We start from the raw sequence: 24,488 nt of genomic DNA on the forward strand, positions 1-24,488 counted from the left end.
CACAAGGTTCAACTTCAAACTCTACTACTAATCTAGCCTACTACATGCTTGAACATCTAGCCCTACCACAAATTGCAACCGCAGCATAGCAATCAACCATATGAGCTCACAGATCAGACCACTAATCAACCATGCATCTAGATCAAACCCTAACTGCAGCTCAGATCTAACTAGAAGGGATAGAGAGAAAGGGGGATTGAACTCACAGAGGCCATGACTGCAGCTCGAGGACGAGGGGGCGGTCGTAGAAGATCAAGAAGATCAACATCGGCCGGTGAAGGAGCGCCGACGCCGTCGACTGCCGGTCGATGAAGATGCGCCGCTTACCTGCTCATCGGTGCCGATGCGCGTCGACGGGAAAGCTCGAACGGGGGAAAATGATGACGGGAGTTAGGGCGATGAGGGAGGGGGCTAAATAGGGGTGGACTCGGCGGGAGGTGAGCCGAAATCCTCTCGCCGATTTTTCGGCGACGCGGGCGAGCTCGCGCCACCTCCCTGGTCGCACGAGGAGAGAAGCGCGTCACCCTCCCCTGCCTCGCCCGAGCCAGGCTCACGAGCTACTGCCGATTCGGACGTTTCCCCTGGGTCTGGCCTGGACGTGCTTTAAGTTCCGTGTGATGCGGACCGCACAGTAAACGCACGCAACCAAACCGGCCAAGTTCTTCCCGCGTGGACCAGGCTGGGCCATATGCAGGCAACCAAACATATCCCTAGTTGCAGAAGAAGCAGGCTGATGCTATTATTAATTTAGTTACTTTTACTAACTTGTGGAGCTTGTGGTGCTACATAAGGATTTAGCTTCCAGGCACGAAAATGACGAAGCTTGAAATGCATCGAGAGTTTGGTAGAAGCTTTTGTTCATCAATGGAAAGTATTGCGTACAAATGCCTAGGCTACTCTGCTCCTCAAAGGCCCATGGTAGCTCGATCTTCATTATGGGAAACTCCTTAGATTGCCTGGAGCTGATCTTCTTGGTATTTGATAGGTTACTTTGGTAGTAGCTTTTGATGCTGCTGCTATCTATGTAGGCTACTATTCATTTGTAACCTATTAGATGCTTTTTGAACCCTGCGAGAGATTCCAAAGGTTGAAATAGTTCCATTACAATTATTTTTGGTTGCGGCCGAGAGCTGTTGAGCATTGAGCGTGGTGGTTGTTGCCTCTATTTTAGAGCAAGTACAATAAAATGATGTGAGGAGGCGCTAAAAAATTAAGATAATTTCTTTACTGAGTTGGAGTGTAAAGAAGAGGTGAAAGAAGAAAAATGGGTCGTAGATTAGTAGTAGTTGCAGCATGGATTTTAAGAAACTTTGTGAGAGAAGAAGATGAACCAAGTTGTGATAAAGTCGTAAATGTTTTTTTGCTAATTATTCTACGTGTGGACTACTAAGTTGGTTATATATAATGTGACAACTTCATATAGGCTTTGGCTATACTATTACCATGCTCTTAATAAAGTGGGGGCGGGGAACCCCTTTCAAAAAAAATTCACATAGAGTGCTGACTTAGAGCATGGTTAATAATACAACCAACAATTATCTATAAGGAGTTGCCATGTATTTAGAGCCAACCTAATAACTGACATGTACAGTAGTAAGTTTTAAATACTCCTTTCATTCCACAATGTAGTGCGTCTGCACTTTTCGAGATCTAAGTTTACCCATACATTTAACCAATGAGATCGACTGCGACGGGAGCAAATATTATACCACTCCTGAGATCTAAGTTTGACCATACATTTAACCAATAAGACCGACTGTGACGGGAGCAAATATTATACCACTCCCGATATCTAAGTTTGACCATACATTTAACCAACGGGTGCACTACATTGTGAAATGGAGGAAATACGTATTACTTCATTAATAGTTGGCCCACCTTACAATCTCGCAAAGTGACTTGGGGTTTGTGCTGCAGCTGGCTACTAATTTACAGCCTGCTTCTCTTCTCTCTCCTTCAACTAGCAAAATTATATTCCCTTTATATCAAAATATAAGATGTTTTTTAGGCTATTTTAACCTTAAAATGTCTTATATTTTGATACATAGATAGTAATATTTAAGTCTTTATAGCTTATTTATGTCATCTTATTTTACTTGCTCTTAGAGTACTTCGTAGAAAGGGGAAATAAATTGTTTTCGAGGGTAATGGTGGTCCGACGTACTAAACAAAAGAAGCCCATAAATGACTTATCAGGTAGCTGGTTTTTAGAGCCCAAACCAGGGCCTGATAACAACTAGTGCAACTTGTTTTCACGTGGAGAAGCCCAACCCACCAACCCCTCAAAAAAAAAATTTCCTAACTCTGCAACTGCAACTCACCTTGCTCGTCCCCGTTGCCGGCGGCAGCGTCGCCGCCGCGACCGTATCCCTTCGCCGGCGGGGCGCGAGGCCCTGACCTTTCCCTCCGCGCCGAATACGTGCGGCCTGGCCGTGCCACCGCGTTCTCGGGAGTTTGGATCTTGGTTGTCCTCGTAGCCGCCCCCGCATCCCTATTGCTCGTGCAGTCGTGCTCCTCCGAATTCGCCGGCTGCCGGTGTCCCGGCTCGGCCACAGCCCGCAGGTATTGGTTTTTGAGTAACTATGCTTGCGTAAATGGGGGTTAAGTGAAGCACACATGCCGAATTGCTTTTTGATCTAGGAATTGTTGCGTTCTCGAATGAGGGGTAGATTTGATGGTTTCCCTAAAGTTGATGAGCCTCTGATGCTGCCCTTTGATAGAGCAATGCACACAACAACAAATTAATTAGGCACTAGTTGCAGCTTATACCGGGTTTGGCAATAATAAACAGTCTGTACCAATTTACACCATGCAGTTGTCGTTTGTGTTTTTTTATGATGGACCAAATATTTCTTAATCATCTTCATATTCCTGTCGCAGACGATTTTTCCAAGTTTGTAATTCAGCACTTTGTCATGTATAATGTCTGGTTTCAGTCTTAGTTAGTACCTTGGTGCCTAATGCTGCAGTTGTTTGTTTAATCGAGTAGGACCATGGTACAAGAACAGAAAGGAGAAACATCCAGTGGCATGTATACTTACAAGCATCATGGTGACAAGGGAGTTGATATCCATGAGATTTTCGTTAAGAAGAGCAGAACCCGTGTTCTGCTGTCATACTGTGGCCTCATTTTACTTCTAGCAATTGTCTGCCGATCATTGCTGGGAAAGGTAACTTCTGTTGTAAATCACTACCAGAAATCAGAAGAGGGCTAAGTTAATGAGGAAAGAGCAGTTTAGTCGATATTTCCTAGTTGTTGGTCCTATACTCGTAAGAGTTAGGTTCATCAGACATTGTAGCAAAAGCTTTAAGATGACCAATTGTGTATTGTGTTCTAGGAAGTAAAAACACGTTCAAATGTTTTGTTTATTCAGAACAAGTGCACATTTCATGTTTGTATAATTCATGTGAAAAATTTGAAATAAATCATTAGATTCTACGGTAGTAATCAAAGAATATCATTGCTTAGTTGACCACCCTAGATTCATATAGTTTGACATAACTGGTACATACTGTATATTGGTACTGACCTGGTTGAATATTGCAGGAAAAGTTGTGTCTTCAGTCAGTGTGGAGTGTTACCTTTGGAATTCTGGTTGCGAAATGTTTGCAATACAAACCAGTGAAGAAAGGTGAATCCTTCCTCAGGGATAAATTTGTAGGGTCTTTCTGCATATTGTAGACATGGTCTATTGTTGATTTGCACATTTAGATCGCACCAGCATATGATAACCATTCACAGTCCATACTGAAAAAAGTATCAGCAGTATGTTTCTTATCGGGTTTCCCTGTTTCTTCGTGTGCAGAGTCAGTAGTGATAATGCCATCTTTTGGGGTTCAGCTAGAAATACATTTTTGGAGGTATTATCAGCCTCCCTATGCGAAATCACCAATCAATCTTCAAATTACGCTCTTTACTATTGCCCATTCTTGTCACAATCGTACCGTATATTTCCACTCTGAATTGAAAACTGGATCATTGGTGGGAACTATTAGGTTATCTTACAGGTGGGTGTAGGATGATCAGTTTAGATAGTCAAAATGGATGACTGCTTTTAGCCTTTCTGTTGGATGCATTCGCCACCAATTATTCCAGTGTCAACTGACCCAAATGAATTGGGGAATTATACCTTCTTACTTGGCTGAGTGGATATAGGTAGACTGCTTCTGTTAGATAGCAATTCCTCCCTGAACAAACAATCCTCATGTTGTAGAGGTTATTTGTTTTCGTTTGGTGCAAACTAGATAAATGGCAACAAGTCGATGATTTGTATATTAACTGTTGGTTGCTCCGGATCACATTGATAAATCATATAGGACTAACAATTTGGTGATTGCTTTAGCAATTTGGTGTAGAGCAAAACTCTGTTCCTGGTGGGTAAGACTTTTTTAGATGTCAGATCAATTCGCTGAGCAGTGATGTCTATGGTTTTGTTTGCGCGTCATGAACTCCTTGCTTTGCTTGAAGTACATAATATCTTTACCCTCAGAAAGGTTCAAGATTGACGTGAACTAAATCATTTCACTATTAAATCTGCTTCGGTGGTGTCGCAAAATCATAGACAGCTTCACTCAAGGATTTTGCCTCAGAGAGATATGTTTCCTGCAACTTCTCTTTGCTTAGGAAATAGTATCCAGGCAATTGTATTAGACGATGCTGAAAAAAGTATCAACAGCATGTTTCTTATCGGGTTTCCCTGTTTCATTGTGTGCAGAGTCGGTAGTGATAATGCCATCTTTTGGGGTTCAGCTAGAAATACATTTTTGGAGGTATTACCAGCCTCCTTATGAGAAATCACCAATCATCTTCAAATTATGTTCTTACTATTGCCCATTCTTGTCACCATCTTACTGTATATTTCCACTGTGAAGTGACAACTGGATCGTTGGCGGGAACTATTAGGTTATCTTACAGGTGGGTATAGGATGAACAGTTTAGATGGTCAATATGGATGACTGCTTTAGTCTTTAGCTGTTGGATGCATTTGCCACCAATTATAAGTGTCAACCATCCCAGATGAATTGGGGACTTGTACCTGCTTACTTATCTGAGTGGATATAGGTAGACTGCTGTCGTTAGCTAGCAATTCCTTTCCAAACAAGCAATCCTCATGTTGTAGGAGGTAATCCGTTTTCTTTTGGTGTAAACAAGAGAAATGGCAACATCCCGTGATTTGTTTATTAACTGCTGGTTGCTCTGGATCACGTTGATAAATCATAAATCCTATGAGGGTAGAGTATGCTGTAGGCTCAACGGTTTTCTGAAGGAGATTGTTCTAGCAATATCCTTAGCGTCCAAGAAACCAAATGGAGAGGACAGAAGGCGAAGGAGGTGGAGGATACCGGCTTCAAGCTGTGGTACACGGGGACGGCTGCAAACAGAAATGGCGTAGGCATCTTGATTAACAAGAGCCTCAAGTATGGAGTGGTAGACGTCAAGAGACGTGGGGACCGGATTATCCTGGTCAAGCTGGTAGTTGAGGACTTGGTTCTCAATGTTATTAGCGCGTATGCGCCGCAAGTAGGCCACAATGAGAACACCAAGAGGGAATTCTGGAAAGGCCTGGAAGACATGGTTAGGAGTGTACCGATTGGTGAGAAGCTCTTCATAGGAGGAGACCTCAATGGCCACGTGGGTACATCTAACACAGGTTTTGAAGGGGCGCACGGGGGCTTTGGCTATGGCATCAGGAATCAAGAAGGAGAAGATGTCTTAAGCTTTGCTCTAGCCTACAACATGATTGTAGCTAACACCCTCTTTAAAAAGAGAGAATCGCATCTGGTGACTTTTAGTAGTGGCCAACACTCTAGCCAGATTGATTTCATCCTCTCGAGAAGAGAAGATAGGCGTGCGTGCCTAGACTGTAAGGTGATACCTGGAGAGAGTGTTGTACCCCAGCATAAGCTGGTGGTTGCTGACTTCCGCTTTCGGATTCGTGTCCAGCGGGATAAGCGTGCCAAAGTCGCTAGAACGAAGTGGTGGAAGCTCAAGGGGGAGGTAGCTCAGGTGTTCAAGGAGAGGGTCATTAAGGAGGGCCCTTGGGAGGAAGGAGGGGATGCGGACAATGTGTGGATGAAGATGGCGACTTGCATTCGTAAGGTGGCCTCTGAGGAGTTTGGAGTGTCCAGGGGAAGGAGAAGCGAAGATAAGGATACTTGGTGGTGGAATGATGATGTCCAGAAGGCGATTAAAGAGAAGAAAGATTGCTTCAGACGCCTATACCTGGATAGGAGTGCAGACAACATAGATAAGTACAAGATGGCGAAGAAGGCCGCAAAGCGAGCTGTTGGTGAAGCAAGGGGCCGGGCATATGAGGACCTCTACCAACGGTTAGGCACGAAGGAAGGTGAAAGGGACATCTATAAGATGGCCAAGATCCGAGAGAGGAAGACGAGGGATATTGGCCAAGTCAAATGCATCAAGGACGGAGCAGGCCAACTCTTGGTGAAGGACGAGGAGATTAAGCATAGATGGCGGGAGTACTTCAACAAGCTGTTCAATGGGGAGAATGAGAGTTCTACCATTGAACTGGACGACTCCTTTGATGAGACCAGCATGCGTTTTGTGCGGCGAATCCAGGAGTCTGAGGTGAAGGAGGCTTTAAAAAGGATGAAAGGAGGCAAGGCGATGGGCCCTGATTGTATCCCCATTGAGGTGTGGAAAGGTCTCGGGGACATAGCGATAGTATGGCTAACCAAGCTTTTCAACCTCATTTTTCGGGCAAACAAGATGCCAGAAGAATGGAGACGGAGTATATTAGTACCAATCTTCAAGAACAAGGGGGATGTTCAGAGTTGTACTAATTACCGTGGAATTAAGCTGATGAGCCATACAATGAAGCTATGGGAGAGAGTCATTGAGCACCGGTTAAGAAGAATGACAAGCGTGACCAAAAATCAGTTTGGTTTCATGCCTGGGAGGTCGACCATGGAAGCCATTTTCTTGGTACGACAACTTATGGAGAGATATAGGGAGCAAAAGAAGGACTTGCATATGGTGTTCATTGACTTGGAGAAGGCCTATGATAAGATACCGCGGAATGTCATGTGGTGGGCCTTGGAGAAACACAAAGTCCCAGCAAAGTACATTACCCTCATCAAGGACATGTACGATAATGTTGTGACAAGTGTTTGAACAAGTGATGTCGACACCGATGACTTCCCGATTAAGATAGGACTGCATCAGGGGTCAGCTTTGAGCCCTTATCTTTTTGCATTGGTGATGGATGAGGTCACAAGGGATATACAAGGAGATATCCCATGGTGTATGCTCTTTGCGGATGATGTGGTGCTAGTTGACGATAGTCGGACGGGGGTAAATAGGAAGTTAGAGTTATGGAGACAAACCTTGGAATCGAAAGGGTTTAGGCTTAGTAGAACTAAAACCGAGTACATGATGTGCGGTTTCAGTACTACTAGGTGTGAGGAGGAGGTTAGCCTTGATGGCCAGGCGGTACCTCGGAAGGACACCTTTCGGTATTTGGGGTCAATGTTGCATGAGGATGGGGGTATTAATGAAGATGTGAACCATCGAATCAAAGCCGGATGGATGAAGTGGCGCCAAGCTTCTGGCATTCTCTGTGACAAGAGAGTGCCACAAAAGTTAAAAGGCAAGTTCTACAGGACGGCGGTTCGACCCGCAATGTTGTATGGCGCGGAGTGTTGGCCGACTAAAAGGTGACATGTTCAACAGTTAGGTGTGGCGGAGATGCGTATGTTGAGATTGATGTGTGGCCACACGAGGAAGGATCGAGTCCGGAATGATGATATACGAGATCGAGTTGGGGTAGCACCAATTGAGGAGAAGCTTGTCCAACATCGTCTGAGATGGTTTGGGCATATTCAGCGCAGGCCTCCAGAAGCTCCAGTGCATAGCGGACGGCTAAAGCGTGCGGAGAATGTCAAGAGAGGGCGGGGTAGACCGAATTTGACATGGGAGGAGTCCGTTAAGAGAGACCTGAAGGATTGGAGTATCACCAAAGAGCGAGCTATGGACAGGGGTGCGTGGAAGCTTGCTATCCATGTGCCAGAGCCATGAGTTGGTTGCGAGATCTTATGGGTTTCACCTCTAGCCTACCCCAACTTGTTTGGGACTAAAGGCTTTGTTGTTGTTGTTGTTGATTGTTCTAGCAATATGGTGTAAGACAGTAAGTAAGACTTTGTTCCTGGTGGGTAAGACTCCTAGAGCAAAACTCTGTTCCTGGTGGGTAAGACTTTGTTGATGTTGGTTTCAGATCAAGTCGCCGAGCAATGATGTCTATGTTTTTGTTTTTGTGTTATGAACTCCTTGCTTGGCGTCAAGCACTTCGTATCTTAAGCACTCTGAAAGGCTCAATATTGAAGTGAACTAAATAATTTCATTATTAAATCTGCTTCCGTGGTGTCGCAAAATCATAAACAGCATCACTCAAGGGTTTTGCCTCAGAGGGATATGTTTTCTTTAACTTTTCTTTGCTTAGGAAATAGTATCCATGCTACTGGAAATTTGGTTACAGCTGTTGTTCTCACTTTTTTTTTAATTTGTGATTCTTAGCGGAAGAGTTGACCGTCATTTTGTGCCAATTGGCAAGATTCTAAAGCCACTGCTGAACGAGTGTGTGACACCTGTGACCTGTTACTGGAGCTTGGCGTTGCTTCTGCGTGATGAGGAGGAGCTCAAGCTAGTTTTCCAGGTAAAAATTATGTGTTATCATCTATCACTTAATTGTTCCGACAAAATTTCAGCAATCCAATGAAGCTTTATCGCAGAAATTCCGCCCACCTGTCAAAATGTTGGTCCCTATCTGGAGAGCTCTCTGCGCATTCACAGATTCTGAATGCACAAGCCGGCATTCTGCAGTTTCTAAACCGAACCGTTCAGAAGCGTGACTCTGTTGGCGATCTGGTGTGATTGCGACGGTCGGCAAAGGGGATGCAGTTGAGCTTAGATGCCAAACTGAGCTAGAGGTAGGTCACACTAATGCGAGGGCCGCTAATTATTGGGGTGAACGCCTGCAGATTTTCAGATGTGAATGTACAGTGTACTGCACTTAACAGCTAGTACCGAGAGTTCTCAGATGGTACGAACTATCGTCCATGTTCTGAATTGTTCCTTTGGCGACAATGCAGGCCACCATGGGATCTACGCCATCAACCTTTTGGTTTTCAAATCTTGACCAGTGGTATAGTTAGAAGTATTTGGTTGTCTATATGAAAACGATTGCTGGATTCTTTTTTATTATAAGCCATGGTTTTGTTTGCTGAGATTTTTTCGTAATAATATGTTTCTTTTTCTGATTAGTTTTATGGCATTACTAGTCAAAATCTTGCACTGAGGACAACTAGAAGTCAAATCTACAGTTGTGGACAGGGGAGTACAGTAGTACTGCCTTGCCATTTGAATGTGCACGCTGCTGTTGTCAAAGACAAACGGTTCACATGATATTCGCCACTGACGTTGTTCTCATATATCACTAGTATAGATCAAATCGACCGATGTATGGGGAGATGGAAAGGTTTGTTAAAGAATCATCTGTGTCTCCTACGTATGCTACATAAATGAGAAGAGTGGCATGGAAACGAAATGAAATGTGCACAGACAAGCATGTGAGGAGAGGAGTGCCCCATGCATCGCATATGCAAAGATCCCAATGCAGTCAAACAAACACACCTCATATGGAGTAGGGAGTATCACGCGCTAGCTTGTTGGACTCGGCTAGGGCTTGTGTTCCCAAGACTTGGACACCTTAGCAAATTAGAGCAATTTAGAAATCACTACCATGAATTTGGATACTATAAAATTTTGCTTGAATGAGCTCCCCTGAACACAAATTAAAGCAAAATAATTTCTGAAAAAAGCCTGTTATTCCAGTATTTTCACAAGGTCTACTACGTGTAGAGAAAAAGGCAAACAAAAATTAAGTTACATTCAAAGAAGGTCTCAGTCGTTAACGCTAGACTAGTACAACGGCCTCAACCAAAAAACGGAACATTCTCATGCGTGATGGAGCTGTAGTCCGTGGAGCTCGACGCCGCGGCGTACACCGTGGTTGACGACGACGCGGAAGCCACAGGCCCCACCGCCGGCGCTGCCAGCCCCAGCGACCCAGCCGGCCGGTGGCCTCCGGCGGCGAGGAGCTGTGAGGCGTGCGAGGACGGGGGCACGTTGGGCACCGCGGACGCCGCCGCGGCGGCGGCAGGGCGGTACCTGTGCTTGAGGATCTGGGCGCGGACGGCGGCGAGCTCGGCCTCCAGGGCGTGCACCTGCTGCTGCAGGGTGAGGATGGCGCCCATGCAGCCGTAGACGGGATCGCGGAGCCGCAGGTTCGCCTCGTACACCAGGCTGTTGGCCGCGTCGCCGCGCTGGCTCTCGTGCACCTCCTGCATGCATGCGCGTCAAGGTACGCGTTAGCTAATAATATCAGCTGGAGCACTTCGATCGGTTCAACTTGTTGAAGGATTTTGAGCAAAATGATGATGAAGTCACACATCTCTCTCTTAAAAAAAAGTAAAAGAGAAATGCCCTGATGTATACTTGTCTTGAGATGATAATGGGGAAACTTCAATTTGGATTTTGGATTTTGGATTTTGGGAGGCAAACATTTTATACAGTATTTATTGCTGTTTAGAGAGAACTTTTAGCATTTTTACGGAACAAAAGATGCACAAATGTGACTCAAACCATACACAAATCTCTAGTGATTACGCCCGAAACATAATGGAAAAAAGAGAGGAGATCCAGGGGAACTTAGGGTTTTGGATCTGCAAGAACAGCCACTGCTGCCTTGACTTGTGAGTTGTGGCAATACCACAAATGAAATTCTCTTGTTAACAAAGGTTTCCAGAAATACCATGTGAACTAATGAAATACTGCGAGATGTGAGGTATTCACAATAATTATGCTATATCTCATCAAAATCAGTGGCACAAAACCAGTTCATTTCACGAGCTCAGAAGGGATAGAAGTAAGCTATGCTAAAAGTCAAAGAGCAAGCAATGGAAGGAAATTAGACTAAATTAGATTACCAGGAGCATCTTGGAGACGTTGCTCGCGCCGAAGACCTTGTGAACGGAGGCGAACTTGTGCGGCTCTAGCGGCGAGAAGAAAGGCGAGAAGGGGCACTCCTGCGCGCACCGCCGCCGGAGCAGCTTACATGCGGCACATGGGGTCATCGTGTTGAACGACGGTGTCGATCCTGGTCCTGCGCCTGCTGCAGGCAGGCTGCTACTCCTCCGTGCCGCCGCCATCATCCGGTCCGCCTCCGCCGCCGACTCACTCTTAATCTTCTTCCCTACCTCATGGTCTTGCTGCCAGTCACTGAAGAAGAAGATGTATATAGCATGAGATCACCAATTCACCATGGCTATAGCTAGGGTTCCAACTAATTCCATTGCCACACAGCGCCATGCACCATTGACACAGCAAAGCTTGAGCAGAGGATTCTAACTAGAGACAGTGCATGAATTTAGCTATTCCTAAATCATTTTTTGTATGATCTAGCTTGGTATTTCGGAAAGTAGTTTTGAGCTTTGAGCATACCTTGCAGTGGACATGAAGGCAAGGGAGAGAGCAGGGGGGCAAGGGATGGAAGTGAGGTGTTTTGGTAAAAGTGTCTTCTAGGTTGTGTGTCTCTGCCGCTTAGCTTATGAGAGAGAGAGAGAGAGAGAGAGAGAGAGAGAGATGTTGGGAAAAAACGTTCGGTTTTTTTATAACAAAAATAAGTTTGCTGCTGTCAGAGAGATTGTACTGCTAGATGTATGTAGGTTTTGCACCATTTGGAAGGCATCCTGGTGTATGTTGACTTGTTGCAATAGTTAATCAGGCAGCTAATTAATAAGAGGTGTGTGCATACGGAATGATGGAATCTTCTTAGTGTAAAATAACTCTCTATTACTGCCCCCCATTAAGATTAGCTTTGGCAATAGCCAAAAGCCTGTAGGTCTTGGAAGTGGTTTGGGAATTGGGTATGAGTTTTGAAAAAATGGGTTTAATATTGGACAGAATGGGCACATATTAATTTGGTACTAACAAACTTGCATTACATAGTTATTTTTTGTGAGAGTATTACATAGTTAATTAGCATCCACTAACTTAATTATGCATCACAAATTCTCTTTGAGTCATCCATTAGTTATTTGTGGTAATGTACTAGTATGGACTTTGTTAGAATATCATCCATATGCTTGGCTACAAACTACTCCCTTCGTCCCATAATATAAGATGTTATTAGAGCTGATATATGTCTGTTCATATCTACTTCCTCCGTTCCAAATTACTCGTCTCAGAAATGGATGTATTTAGAACTAAAATACATCTAGATACATCCATTTCTGCGACGAGTAATTCGGAACGGAGGGAGTACCATTTTTTGGAGTATTTATATGGAGCTATTGGTTTAAAAAAATGCCCAAGAGCTATTTGCTGCTTGGTCGGTTAGGTACATATATAGTTAAAAATGCCGGTAGCTAGATAAAACATTTTATAGTGTAGAAGATGTTAATGTTCCAAGGAACAAGGCCCTAAATACTCTCCCCGACATTAGGCACATTTGTAGGGTCGAAGCTGGCCACCTTGTTGATTCTCGCTGTTTTTAACTCTGAATATACATGTTTTTTTTTCTTTGCCCACTCGGCATTAGCTGTAGAAGGCATATTGGCATGCTTCTGCACATCTAAGATCCCATCTAGAAGAAAATAGTTTACATCTCCCCATCAGAGTTGATTTTAGATAAAACAATATAGCATATCAGTATGTACTTGTCTATAAACATTGGTACTAAAGTATGAACTTGACATTAGCATTTCCAATGTTGTTCACTAAAATAAACAAAGGGGTATCACAATCACATTGTTTACAAGGGGTCATAATGTGTCACCCTTCAGCAATAAGTTGATTAGTTTTTCTAGTCAGAAACAAAAATAAAACTGTCTCGAACTAGTACTAAATCTGCCACCTGAAAAAAATGTTTATAAACATACTAAACAAAAGTTTATGGATCATGACTAGTAGTCGCCTAGGATCAATGATTCATACCATCTATATGAGTGCATTAATTAGTGTGTGTTAGAGCAACCATAATCAAGTAACTATATGGCTCTCTATAGCCAATTTTTTTGGGGGCAAATTAAACCTCTTTGGATTGGACGAATTTTCGTATGATTCCGGTCTTCATGATTTCCTTACCAAGTACCCTTGGGATCAAAGGGGTGGTGATACCCAAATTCAGTGGCGGAGCCAGAAACTGAATGTAGAGCGAGGCAAACATGTCATATAATGTTAGAGGGGAGCAAATCACCTAAATCTAGCTAAATGGAGAATTAGGAGCACATATTGTTGTATTTGTGAGAGCATTGGGGGGGGGGGGGGGGGGGGGCCAAGCCCCTGTCAGCACCCCTACCTCTGCCACTGCCCAAATTCCTATGGACTACCTTTCTCGAAAGCCCCCTCTATAAGACATCCATTATGCAATCCAATTTCTTCTTTACACTCATTTGCTTAAGATGGACGGTTTTCCCCTTTTTCCATCCAAACAGGTATTTCTACTGTTTTCATGATCCTTTTGCAATCCTCTAGTTACTTATGGCCAAAAGACATCTAACATCGACTTAATCTGAAACTTACAAGTATGTAAGTATTCCCTCCATTTCCTTATACAAGTCAACTTCATATTTTTATGTCTAAGTTTGACCATTAGTTTTACCAACAAATAGTGAGGTATATACCACAAAAAGTATTTCATTGGATGCACATTCCAAAGAACTCTCCGATGATATATTCTGATGACATATAATCCATATTTTGTTGACCAAAATTATAAGTCAAAGTTTGACACGAAAAACAAAGTGGCCTTGTATAAGGGAATGAAGGGAGTAGACTACATACTTAGAAAACCCCTTGCGGTATCATAGTTACTTTTTGGCTTACAACTCGTAATGTCATAATCCTATTAAAAGAAACAACAAGAGTAGTAAAAATATTGCTTTTCTCCCAATAACGAGACAATTATGTACTTATATATTTATTCACATGTTGATTGCTTTGTATGATCCATCGTCGAGCTCACCACGTGACATATAACATCCTCGTCTTGCAATGTTCTAAATATGTTCGATGATTTGCGGTGTGGCATTCACACAAAATTAAGATCACACGTAGGTCGTTATAGCCATGCAGAACTACCATTGGTATTAATTGAATAACTAAGAGAATATTTTCTTCTCAATTGTAGTATAAATTTATGCTTACATTATTGGCTCCATACTTTATATCCATTTCAATAGTGAGGGGATGAGTTGTTGGTACGACATATACACAACCGGGGCGGCTGATCATAGAGGTTTTTACCCGTCATAGATGGATGTTTAGGCTTTGGATCGATGCTTCTCCAACTTAAAGTTTTCCACGTCCTTGGTACTTCTTATGTTGTTAGTTTGAGAACTTCATGTTATTTTGTTGTGTGCATCTACTAAGCGGAGGTTACATTCTAAACCCGATTGTGGTTGTATTGACTTGATGCGATGATAATATTAGTGCAAGCTTCCTTTTGTCGTGAAACTATCTCATGATGGCGTGAGAGGATCAAGACGAGCGAAATACTAACATATGTACAAATGTAGGATCGAAAGTATGTCTAGAGGGGGGGGGGTGATTAGACTACTTGACCAAATAAAAATCTAGCCTTTTTCCAATTTTAGTTCTTGGCAGATTTTATCTATCTTAGCACAAGTCAAGCAATCTCCACACAATTCAAGCAAGCATGCAAAAGAGTATATGAGCAGCGGAAAGTAAAGCATGCAACTTGTAAGAATGTAAAGGGAAGGGTTTGGAGAATTCAAACGCAATTGGAGACACGGATGTTTTTGTCATGGTTCCGATAGGTGGTGCTATCGTACATCCACGTTGATGGAGACTTCAACCCACGGAGGGTAACGGTTGCGCGAGTCCACGGAGGGCTCCACCCACGAAGGGTCCACGAAGAAGCAACCTTGTCTATTCCATCACGGCCGTCGCCCACGAAGGACTTGCCTCACTAGCGGTAGATCTTCACGAAGTAGGCGATCTCCTTGCCCTTACAAACTCCTTGGTTCAACTCCACAATCTTGTCGGAGGCTCCCAAGTGACACCTAGCCAATCTAGGAGACACCACTCTCCAAGAAGTAACAAATGGTGTGTTGATGATGAACTCCTTGCTCTTGTGGTTCAAATGATAGTCTCCCCAACACTCAACTCTCTCTCACAGGATTTGGATTTGGTGGAAAGAAGATTTGAGTGGAAAGCAACTTGGGGAAGGCTAGAGTTCAAGATTCATATGGTTGGAATGGAATATCTTGACCTCAACACAAGTGTAGGTGGTTCTTTCTCAGAAAATGTGTATTGGAAGTGTAGGTATGTTCTGATGGCTCTCACCACGAATGAAGAGTGGGTGGAGGGGTATATATAGCCTCCACACAAAATCTAACCGTTACACACAATTTGCCAAACTCGGTGGGACCGAATGGTTAAACTCGGTCGGACCGATTCAACAAACCTAGTGACCATTAGGATTTTCGGTGGGACTGAGATGCAACTCGGTAGGACCGATATGGTTAGGGTTAGGGAATAACGTAATCTTGGTGTGACCGATTACACAAACTCGGTGGGACTGATTTTGGGCTAACCAGAGAGTTGGTCAGGTAAACTCGGTGGGACCGATTCGCTCATCTCGGTGAGACCGAAATGTTACAAAAGGGAAACAGAGAGTTTACATTGCAATCTCGGTGGGACTGATGCTCATCTCGGTAAGACCAAAACGTTACGAAGGGAAACAGAGAGATTATAATCCCATCTCGGTGAGACCGAGATCCTTATCGGTGAGACCGATTTGCCTAGGGTTTGTGGCAGTGGCTATGACATTTGAAACTCGGTGGCGCCGGATAGAAAGAATCGGTGAGGCCGAGTTTGAATTTTGGTTTAGGTCATATGTGGATGTGGGAAGGTAGTTGAGGATTTTGGAGCATATCACTAAGCATTTTGAGCAAGCAAGCCATTAAGAAACACCTCATCCCTCCTTTATAGTGTTGGCTTTTCCTATAGACTCAATGTGATCTTGGATCACTAAAATATAAAATGTAGAGTCTTGAGCTTCAAGCTTGAGCCAAACTTTTTGTCCTTAAAATTTTGAGGGATCCACTTTCCTTATCCATGCCATGCCATTCATTGAGCTTTTCCTGAAATATTAATCTTAGAATAATGTTAGCTCAATGAGCTATATGTTGTTAGGAATTACCAAAACCACCCAGGGATAGTTGCACTTTCAATCTCCCCCTTTTTGGTAATTGATGACAACATATAGATCAAAGTTTCGACAAATGATAATAGGAGTGAAAGATATTGTCGCTTTGAGAAGTATGTGAAAAGCAAGAGCTCCCCTTAAATTTGTGCATATCTTAAGATTTGCTTTGGGCTGCAAATGCACAATGAGTTAGGATCATGGGTTACTCTTCCATGTCACATACATCTTGGTGGAGCTCTCAAAATAATAAAGATCGAATACATGCACTCATCACCAAGCAAAGTGAATGATCATATAAGGATAAGTAAGATAATATCATCTAACAAGCATAAGTGTAGCTTATGATCAACCACATGATTATCAATGTCTCACAGATAATAGCATAGTATCTCAAGCAATCAAAAGACAAACAAAGTTCAACCACCAAAGCAAGAGAGATAAAAAGCAATGCTCTCTCTCGAAGCCTATGATCTATACATGTTTCCCCCCCTTTGGCAACAAGTTACCAAAAAGTTCATAGAAAATGCATAGCACTAAAACGTCTCTCAAGCTTGGTCTTAAGGTGGTGGCGTAGAGATGGCTCCTTGGACAAAGACTTCAGTTGATGTGGATGGAGCTGAAGGAGTTGGTGCTGGAGCTGGTTGCACTGAAGCTGTAGCTGGTGCAGATGAAGTGGCTCTAGTGTCTGGAACAGGTACTGCAGTTGTCCTCTGAGCTCTAGGCACTCTGGCAAATGCATCAGTGGTTGTCTTGCCCTTCCTCTCCTGCATATCATCTTGAAGTTGCTCCACAACAGACTGAATCTCAGTTACCTTCACATCCAAGTCATAGAATTTTTGCTCCACGATTCTTTCCAAGCTTTCCTGGTTTTGAGTCAGGGTGGCCAGTCCCTTCTCAATCCTCAGAGTGGATGCAATCAGGTAGCCAAGCTGATCTTGCTTGCTCTTCAAGAGATACTGAGATGCCTCCTTCTGGGTTGGCATCTTTGCAGCTTTTTCTGTTTTTGCCTTCTCTCTCTTGGCTTGTGCTTGTACTGAGGATGGTTCATCTTCATCCATAACCACTTGGTTGTCCTCAAAATCTGGATAGATGACAAAGTGTTCCTTATCCAACAGATATTTTCCTATGCCCATCTTTGAGTTAATCAACTCCTGAATTTGTGGGGCATATTCACAACTTCTCTTTTGGTCTGCTGCTGTCCTCTTGATAGTCTCAACCATGAGGCTCATGACCTTGAATTTCTGTGGCACATCAAATATGTGTAGCAAATTAATTGCATGCCCTCTGATCATGTTGTGGTCACCTGACTTGGGCAAAAGAGTGTGCCTTAGGATCCAGTTGATCGTTGGCAGTCCTGACAGAAGAAAATGGACTGACCCAAACTTGAAAGTCTCAAGAGCTTTGTCTGGGATTTCCTTGTACATCTGTGACATAGAATTGTGATCCATCTTTTTCTTGGCATAAACATCCAAGTCATCTTCACTTTCCTTTGGGGCATTGATCAGATTGGCCCATTCCTCAATAGTTGATTGGTATCTCGTTCCTTCAGACTTCCAAACTATTCTGCCATCTGGATAGAAATGTGCTGTGGAGTAGAATTGCATAATGAGCTCATTATTCCAGTTTGTGAGCTTCTGCCCAACAAAGTCTGCAACTCCACACGCACTGAAGCTGTCATACACTCCAGGATAGTGTTCTTCATTCTCCTTCATGTAGGTCCAGTCGACCCACCTCATATCACACACTATAGGCTTCTTGTCCAACAAGATTGTCTCATAGAAATCCTGCTGTTCCTTTGTGTGGAACATGTAATCAACAACAGTCCTTCTCCTGGTGGCATATGGATCTGACTCTCTCCATAGCCTCAACCCTGAGTCTCTCCTGATCTTCATGTTCTCAGCCATAGGATGAGCATCATTGTGGTCTGGAATCTTGGGTTTGAGCTTCCTCAGGACTTGTCTTTCATCATCTTCATCAGCAGCAACTTCAGGCACTGGGGCCTTGTTCTTCTCAGCAGCTGGTATACTCCTGGTATTCCTCTTAGGTGCACTCTTGAGCTTGGAGGCTGCTTTGGGTGCTTCTTTGGGCTTTGATGTTGCAGCCCCTGACTTTATAGCACCACCCATCAGCTTTTGTGCCTTGGGTGCTGGTGCAGCAACCTCTTCTTCCTCTTCCTCTTCAGAATCTCTCATGATTGAGGATATCCCAAGCACTCTAGCAGTGGTATTTTTGATCCTCTCCTTCCTCTTCTTCCCTTCTACAGCAGCCTCTTTGGGTTCAGATCCCAGAGGGACTTGAGTAGATGCTCTGGCCTTAGACATTGGAATTCTCTTTGCAGGAACCCTTTGTTTCATGCCTGGCTTGGTGGCAGCAGCAGTGCTATATTCCTTCTTAACCACTTTCTTCTTGGAAGTGGCCTCATCCTCAACTGCCACATAGTCTTCATCCTCAGATTCAGATGTCTTCTTCTTTCTGGCCCTGGTGGCAGCTTTGGGTAAGTTGCTTGGGGTGCTCCTGCTGCCATCATCTGAACTGCTAGAGGGACTAGTGCTCTCACTCAGGTGAACCTGCTCCTCTGACCTGTTCTGGCTGTCACTCTGATCAGACATATTGCAAACACTGACAGCAGACCCTGTGAATAGATATAGATGAGATAGAGTGGATGAGCATCACAAAATGCAGAGGTTTTTGCAAAAGAATGAGTCAAAAACTTAGTTTTAGTTTTCCACATAAAGCATTTCGGATCAACCGATTTGTAAACTCGGTGATACCGAAGCAGCTGTTGGAACCTAAACTAGTGAACTCGGTCAGACCGAGTCACAGTTCGGTGGCACCGAGACTGCTAGGGTTTCACAAAGTCCTGAACTCGGTCACACTGATTTGCAATTCTTGGTTAGACCAAAAATTACATGTGCAATGGCCTGAGCCGAATCGGTGGTACCGAGTTCCACAACTCGGTGGGTCCGAGATGGTTTCGGCGAAAACCTAACCCTAAATTTTCAATTCACGACTAAACTACGGAGTGTTTTGACTGGATAAGAATGGTCTCAATCGTGGCAAGATACATGGCGAACACAATGTGCTAGGAATCAGATAGGGATAGCACAGTGATCGAATTCATACCCTAGTTCGGTGATGAACTCGCTACGGCGGCAACGGTGGGGATGATTCCCGTTGACGGCGGCGGAGACCAGCGGCAGGAGGCGGCTGGCGACGAGGAAGATGATCCGGAGACCCTGGAGGCAGAGCGGGCTAAGCGCGGGCGAAGAGACTTCGGAGAAATTTCCAAAAAATTGCCCGTGGATATATATAGCTCGACCCTGTCGGTGTGACTGAGTGGAACAACTCGGTGGCACTGAGATTCATAACTGCAATCAGTTACTGAAATTCGGTGTGACCGAAAGGTTCAAATCGGTTGCACCGAGATTGAAAACCTAGATCGACTTAGTGATCTCGGTATGACCGAAATGGATGAATCGGTCAGACCAAAACGCACAAAGAAGTTTTGGAATTTTAAGTCTATGACGAATCGGGGACTCCGAGTGCTCCTCACACAGAGTGGTTCGAATCTGACTTGATCAAATTTTGTGATGTAGCATGAATAGAGTTTGAGACGAGAAAAGCATAGATAGCTAGAGAGGGTTCTTAGGCATTCTTGTCCATCCACTTGGCAAAAGAAAAGAAAACAAATCAATCAAAACCACAAGTGGATGTCCTCGAATGAGTAAAATATGCAATCAACATGCTCACGCAATAAAATGGCAATTGAAATATGTGGCAAAGCATGCACAACCAATTCTAGCATCTATCAAACAATTTGCGATGACTAGGTCATCTATATATGAGTATATTGACTTAGGAGTCAAATGAGAACATTTGATCATAGGTCATACTCATCGTTTAAGCACAAGTGGGGTTACCACTTTTACATAAAGCATTGTTGTGTTCACACCATTAGAGTTGCTTTAGCTCAATTTTTAGAGTAAAGCTCCCCCTAGATGTGAGATCCCCCCTAAGAGGGATGAACTAACCTTGGGTTTTGTCGATGATGACTTCATGTAGATGTTGAAGATGTGGATGCTCAATGTTGATGTAGATCATCTGAAGCTATCCATTGGAGTGAGTTGCACTTTCAATACCTACACGGGTTAGTCCCACAAGGAACAAACAAGGATATCCATAGACATAAAGTTATGCACACACAAGATGATGTCTATGAAAGCTTTTAGGTTACCTTGTCCCTTGTCTTACCAATAAGAGGGTTTGTGACTCCTTGAACTAGTGCAAGATGTGGAAGTTGATTGCACTTGTTCTTGCCAAGATGATAAGAGTGAAGTATGTTGGTGGAGTCACCCTCAAGAACTCTCTAGTTCTTCTTCTTCGGGATCCACACCATCTTGATGGGAATCCTCGGTGTGTAGTTGTACTTGATGAAGTGGAACTTGAAGTAGTCTTGGGAACCCACTTGACCAAGGCCTTAGGAGCTTCTTCAAATGCATCAATTTCCTCTTATAGCTTGTCCTTGCCTTTTTGCTTGTGGTCTTGTGGTGGAAGATCATCTTGAGCTTGTGTCCCTTTGAAAGAAGTAGGATCATACTTCTCTTGTTGAGGAACAAACTTCGTCTTGGGGTATTGATCTTCTTCCCACTCAACTCCATTGGCATTGAACTTTCGTTCAAAACCAACACCTTGATTCTTCTGGTGCCTTTCTTGCTTGTGTACAATTTCCTCGAATTGCTTACTTCCGGCAAGGCTCTTGTAAACACCTTTCTCTATAATTCCCTTCAATAAGCTATTTTCTTGCTCAAGTGTAACTTGTCTAAGAGAATCATTAGTGGAATCAAGAGAACTACTAGAAGCAACAATATTGGATTTAGCATGATTATTGTTACTACTAGAGGAAGAATCTTTCTTGTTCTTGTTACTACACTTGACTTGAGGCATGTAAGTGGATAAGAGTAAATGCTTGGCAATGTAAGAAGAACTTTTCTTACGAAGATCATCATTGATTGCTTTTAAGAACTTATGCTCTTGCTCAAGGTTGAGCTTTTCAAGGCGTAATTTCTCATGAGTCCTTAAAAGTTCTCGATGATCTCCTAAGATAGTTTCATGAGCTAACTTAAGAGTGTTTAGTTCTTTAGTTAGAGACTCAATCTTCTCCTTATCATTGTCATTCGTTTTATCTTGATTAGCATGATTAATTGACGTTTCATCACAGTATTCATCACTAGAGTTGTCAACAAGTAAATCATCATCACCTAACAAGTCATCTTCATCACTATTGAAATCAACATACTCGGGGTGTGATACCTTTGGGCCTTTAGCCATGAAGCATGTTCCAACTCCTTCATTTGGTGAGTCAAATATGTCGTAGGAGTTGGTTGTCACAAGTGCTAGACCGGCAACACCTTCATCTTGAGTATATTCGGAGTCAGAGTGATAGCTTCTCTCGGAGTGGTTGTCGGAGTCGGAGTCGGATACCCATTCACTAACATGAGCTTGATGTCTTCGTTTTGTGTAGCTCCTTGATGACTTGTCCTTTCTTTCCGAATCCTTACTTCTCCGTGAGGGTCTTCGTTCATAACGATCATCTCTACTCCTTCTTTCTCTAGATGGTGATTCTTCTCTTCTACTTCTTCTCTTGGGAGAATCTTCTCTTCTCTTACAGGGGGCCGTACACTCATTGGAATAGTGTCCGGGCCTTCCACAATTGTAGCAGTTTCGCTCTCGACTAGAAGATCTTTTATCATTGTAGGACCTTGACTTGGAGCTTCTCTCTTTGCTTCTAATCTTGTAGAACTTGTTGAAGTTCTTCACCATTAAGCTCAATTCTTCATTGAAGGTTTGTTTCTCACTCGATAATGTGGGGGATTCACATGAGGCTTTGTAAGCACCACTTGATTTGTTGTGAAGTTCTTATTTATCCTTGAGTGACATCTCATGAGCAACAATTCTTCCGATGACTTCCGTTGGCTTGAGATCTTTGTAATTTGGCATCATTTGGATCAATGTGCACACGGTATCATATTTTCCATCCAAGGCTCTTAGTATCTTCTTGATGATGAATCTATCTGTCATCTTTTCACTCCCTAAGCCGGCAATCTCATTTGTGATAAGAGCAAGCCTAGAGTACATTTCAGCAACACCTTCACCATCCTTCATTTTGAACTTTTCAAGTTGACTTTGAAGCACATCCAATTTGGATTCCTTGACGAAGTCGGTACCTTCGTGCATATCAATCAAAGTATCCCAAATTTCCTTTGCATTCTCAAGACGGCTGATTTTGTTGAATTCTTCGGGGCACAATCCGTTGAAGAGGATATCACAAGCTTGAGCGTTGTATTGCAGCATTTTCAACTCTTCCGCGGTGGCTTCACGGTTCGGTTCTTTCCCGTCAAAGAATTCACCTTGCAAGCCAATACACACAATAGCCCAAACGGCGGGGTTATGTCCAAGAATATGCATTTTCATCTTATGCTTCCAACTAGAAAAATTAGTGCCATCAAAGTAAGGACCTCTACGGTGATAATTTCCCTCGCTAGACGCCATACTCTCCTAGGTTGTGAAACCAAGGCTATGACCGCCAAAAGCTATGGAAATCAAAGCAAATGGAGATCAAAGCTCTGATACCACTTGTAGGATCGAAAGTATGTCTAGAGGGGGGTGATTAGACTACTTGACCAAATAAAAATCTAGCCTTTTCCCAATTTTAGTTCTTGGCAGATTTTATCTATCTTAGCACAAGTCAAGCAATCTCCACACAATTCAAGCAAGCATGCAAAAGAGTATATGAGCAATGGAAAGTAAAGCATGCAACTTGCAAGAATGTAAAGGGAAGGGTTTGGAGGATTCAAACGCAATTGGACACGGATGTTTTTGTCGTGGTTCCGATAGGTGGTGCTATCGTACATCCACGTTGATGGAGACTTCAACCCACGGAGGGTAACGGTTGCGCGAGTCCACGGAGGGCTCCACTCACGAAGGGTCCATGAAGAAGCAACCTTGTCTATTCCATCACGGCCGTCGCCCACGAAGGACTTGCCTCACTAGCGGTAGATCTTCACGAAGTAGGCTATCTCCTTGCCCTTACAAACTCCTTGGTTCAACTCCACAATCTTGTCGGAGGCTCCCAAGTGACACCTAGCCAATCTAGGAGACACCACTCTCCAAGAAGTAACAAATGGTGTGTTGATGATGAACTCCTTGCTCTTGTGGTTCAAATGATAGTCTCCCCAACACTCAACTCTCTCTCACAGGATTTGGATTTGGTGGAAAGAAGATTTGAGTGGAAAGCAACTTGGGGAAGGCTAGAGATCAAGATTCATATGGTTGGAATGGAATATCTTGACCTCAACACAAGTGTAGGTGGTTCTCTCTCAGAAAATGTGTATTGGAAGTGTAGGTATGTTCTGATGGCTCTCTCCACGAATGAAGAGTGGGTGGAGGGGTATATATAGCCTCCACACAAAATCTAACCGTTACACACAATTTGCCAAACTCGGTGGGACCGAATGGTTAAACTCGGTCGGACCGATTCAGCAAACCTAGTGACCGTTAGGATTTTCGGTGGGACTGAGATGCAACTCGGTAGGACCGATATGGTTAGGGTTAGGGCATAACGTAATCTCGGTGTGACCGATTACACAAACTCGGTGGGACCGATTTTGGTAATAAGCTAACCAGAGAGTTGGTCAGGTAAACTCGGTGGGACCGATTCGCTCATCTCGGTGAGACCGAAATGTTATAAAAGGGAAACAGAGAGTTTACATTGCAATCTCGGTGGAACCGATCGCTCATCTCGGTAATACCGAAACGTTACGAAAGGAAACAGAGAGATTACAATCCCATCTCGGTGAGACCGAGATCCCTATCGGTGAGACCGATTTGCCTAGGGTTTGTGGCAGTGGCTATGACATTTGAAACTCGGTGGCGCCGGATAGAAAGAATCGGTGGGGCCAAGTTTGACTTTTGGTTTAGGTCATATGTGGATGTGGGAAGGTACTTGAGGATTTTGGAGCATATCACTAAGCATTTTGAGCAAGCAAGCCATTAAGCAACACCTCATCCCTCCTTGATAGTATTGGCTTTTCCTATAGACTCAATGTGATCTTGGATCACTAAAATATAAAATGTAGAGTCTTGAGCTTCAAGCTTGAGCCAAACTTTTTGTCCTTAGAATTTTGAGGGATCCACTTTCCTCATCCATGCCATGCCATTCATTGAGTTTTTCCTGAAATA

The 24,488-nt window shown here is 43.5% G+C and overlaps 2 protein-coding genes across 4 annotated transcripts; one reads left to right on the top strand and one right to left on the bottom strand.

Annotated features, from left to right (window-relative positions):
* The first annotated feature begins 2,254 nt into the window (after nt 1-2,254).
* On the top strand, nt 2,255-9,279 carry LOC125550640. Of its 3 annotated transcripts, XR_007301734.1 has the most exons (7): nt 2,255-2,562; nt 2,990-3,170; nt 3,548-3,632; nt 3,807-3,861; nt 8,534-8,672; nt 8,749-8,946; nt 9,109-9,279. XR_007301734.1 is itself a non-coding variant. In XM_048713674.1 (6 exons), exons 2-6 carry the CDS (start codon nt 2,994-2,996, stop codon nt 8,866-8,868), a joined length of 576 nt encoding a protein of 191 aa, XP_048569631.1. In that variant the 5' UTR covers nt 2,256-2,562; nt 2,990-2,993; the 3' UTR covers nt 8,869-9,279. The 3 variants fall into 3 exon arrangements, 2 of the variants coding, with proteins under 2 accessions (XP_048569631.1, XP_048569640.1); XM_048713674.1 differs by having other exon boundaries at nt 2,256-2,562; nt 8,749-9,279; XM_048713683.1 differs by lacking the exon at nt 3,807-3,861 and adding an exon at nt 4,716-4,770 and having other exon boundaries at nt 2,256-2,562; nt 8,749-9,279.
* A 531-nt stretch (nt 9,280-9,810) lies between these two features.
* On the bottom strand, nt 9,811-11,626 carry LOC125515088 (LOB domain-containing protein 15-like). Its single transcript, XM_048680534.1, has 3 exons — nt 11,519-11,626; nt 11,005-11,296; nt 9,811-10,359 (listed from the first exon to the last, which is right to left on the bottom strand). The coding sequence occupies exons 1-3, from the start codon at nt 11,530-11,532 to the stop codon at nt 9,952-9,954; spliced, it is 714 nt and encodes a 237-aa protein (XP_048536491.1). The 5' UTR covers nt 11,533-11,626; the 3' UTR covers nt 9,811-9,951.
* Nucleotides 11,627-24,488: the final 12,862 nt, after the last annotated feature.

Source organism: Triticum urartu, chromosome 1, assembly GCF_003073215.2.
Source record: "Triticum urartu cultivar G1812 chromosome 1, Tu2.1, whole genome shotgun sequence".
Lineage (NCBI taxonomy): Eukaryota > Viridiplantae > Streptophyta > Magnoliopsida > Poales > Poaceae > Triticum > Triticum urartu.

Excerpts from the sequence above, each read along its gene's own strand:
- LOC125550640 (XM_048713674.1), top strand. The coding sequence starts at position 2,994 with ATGGTACAAGAACAGAAAGGAGAAACATCCAGTGGCATGTATACTTAC. Across the intron at positions 3,171-3,547 it reads GCCGATCATTGCTGGGAAAG|GAAAAGTTGTGTCTTCAGTC; the intron begins GTAACTTCTGTT and ends TGAATATTGCAG. Across the intron at positions 8,673-8,748 it reads AGCTCAAGCTAGTTTTCCAG|AAATTCCGCCCACCTGTCAA; the intron begins GTAAAAATTATG and ends GCTTTATCGCAG.
- LOC125515088 (XM_048680534.1), bottom strand. Across the intron at positions 10,360-11,004 it reads ACGTCTCCAAGATGCTCCTG|GAGGTGCACGAGAGCCAGCG; the intron begins GTAATCTAATTT and ends GCATGCATGCAG.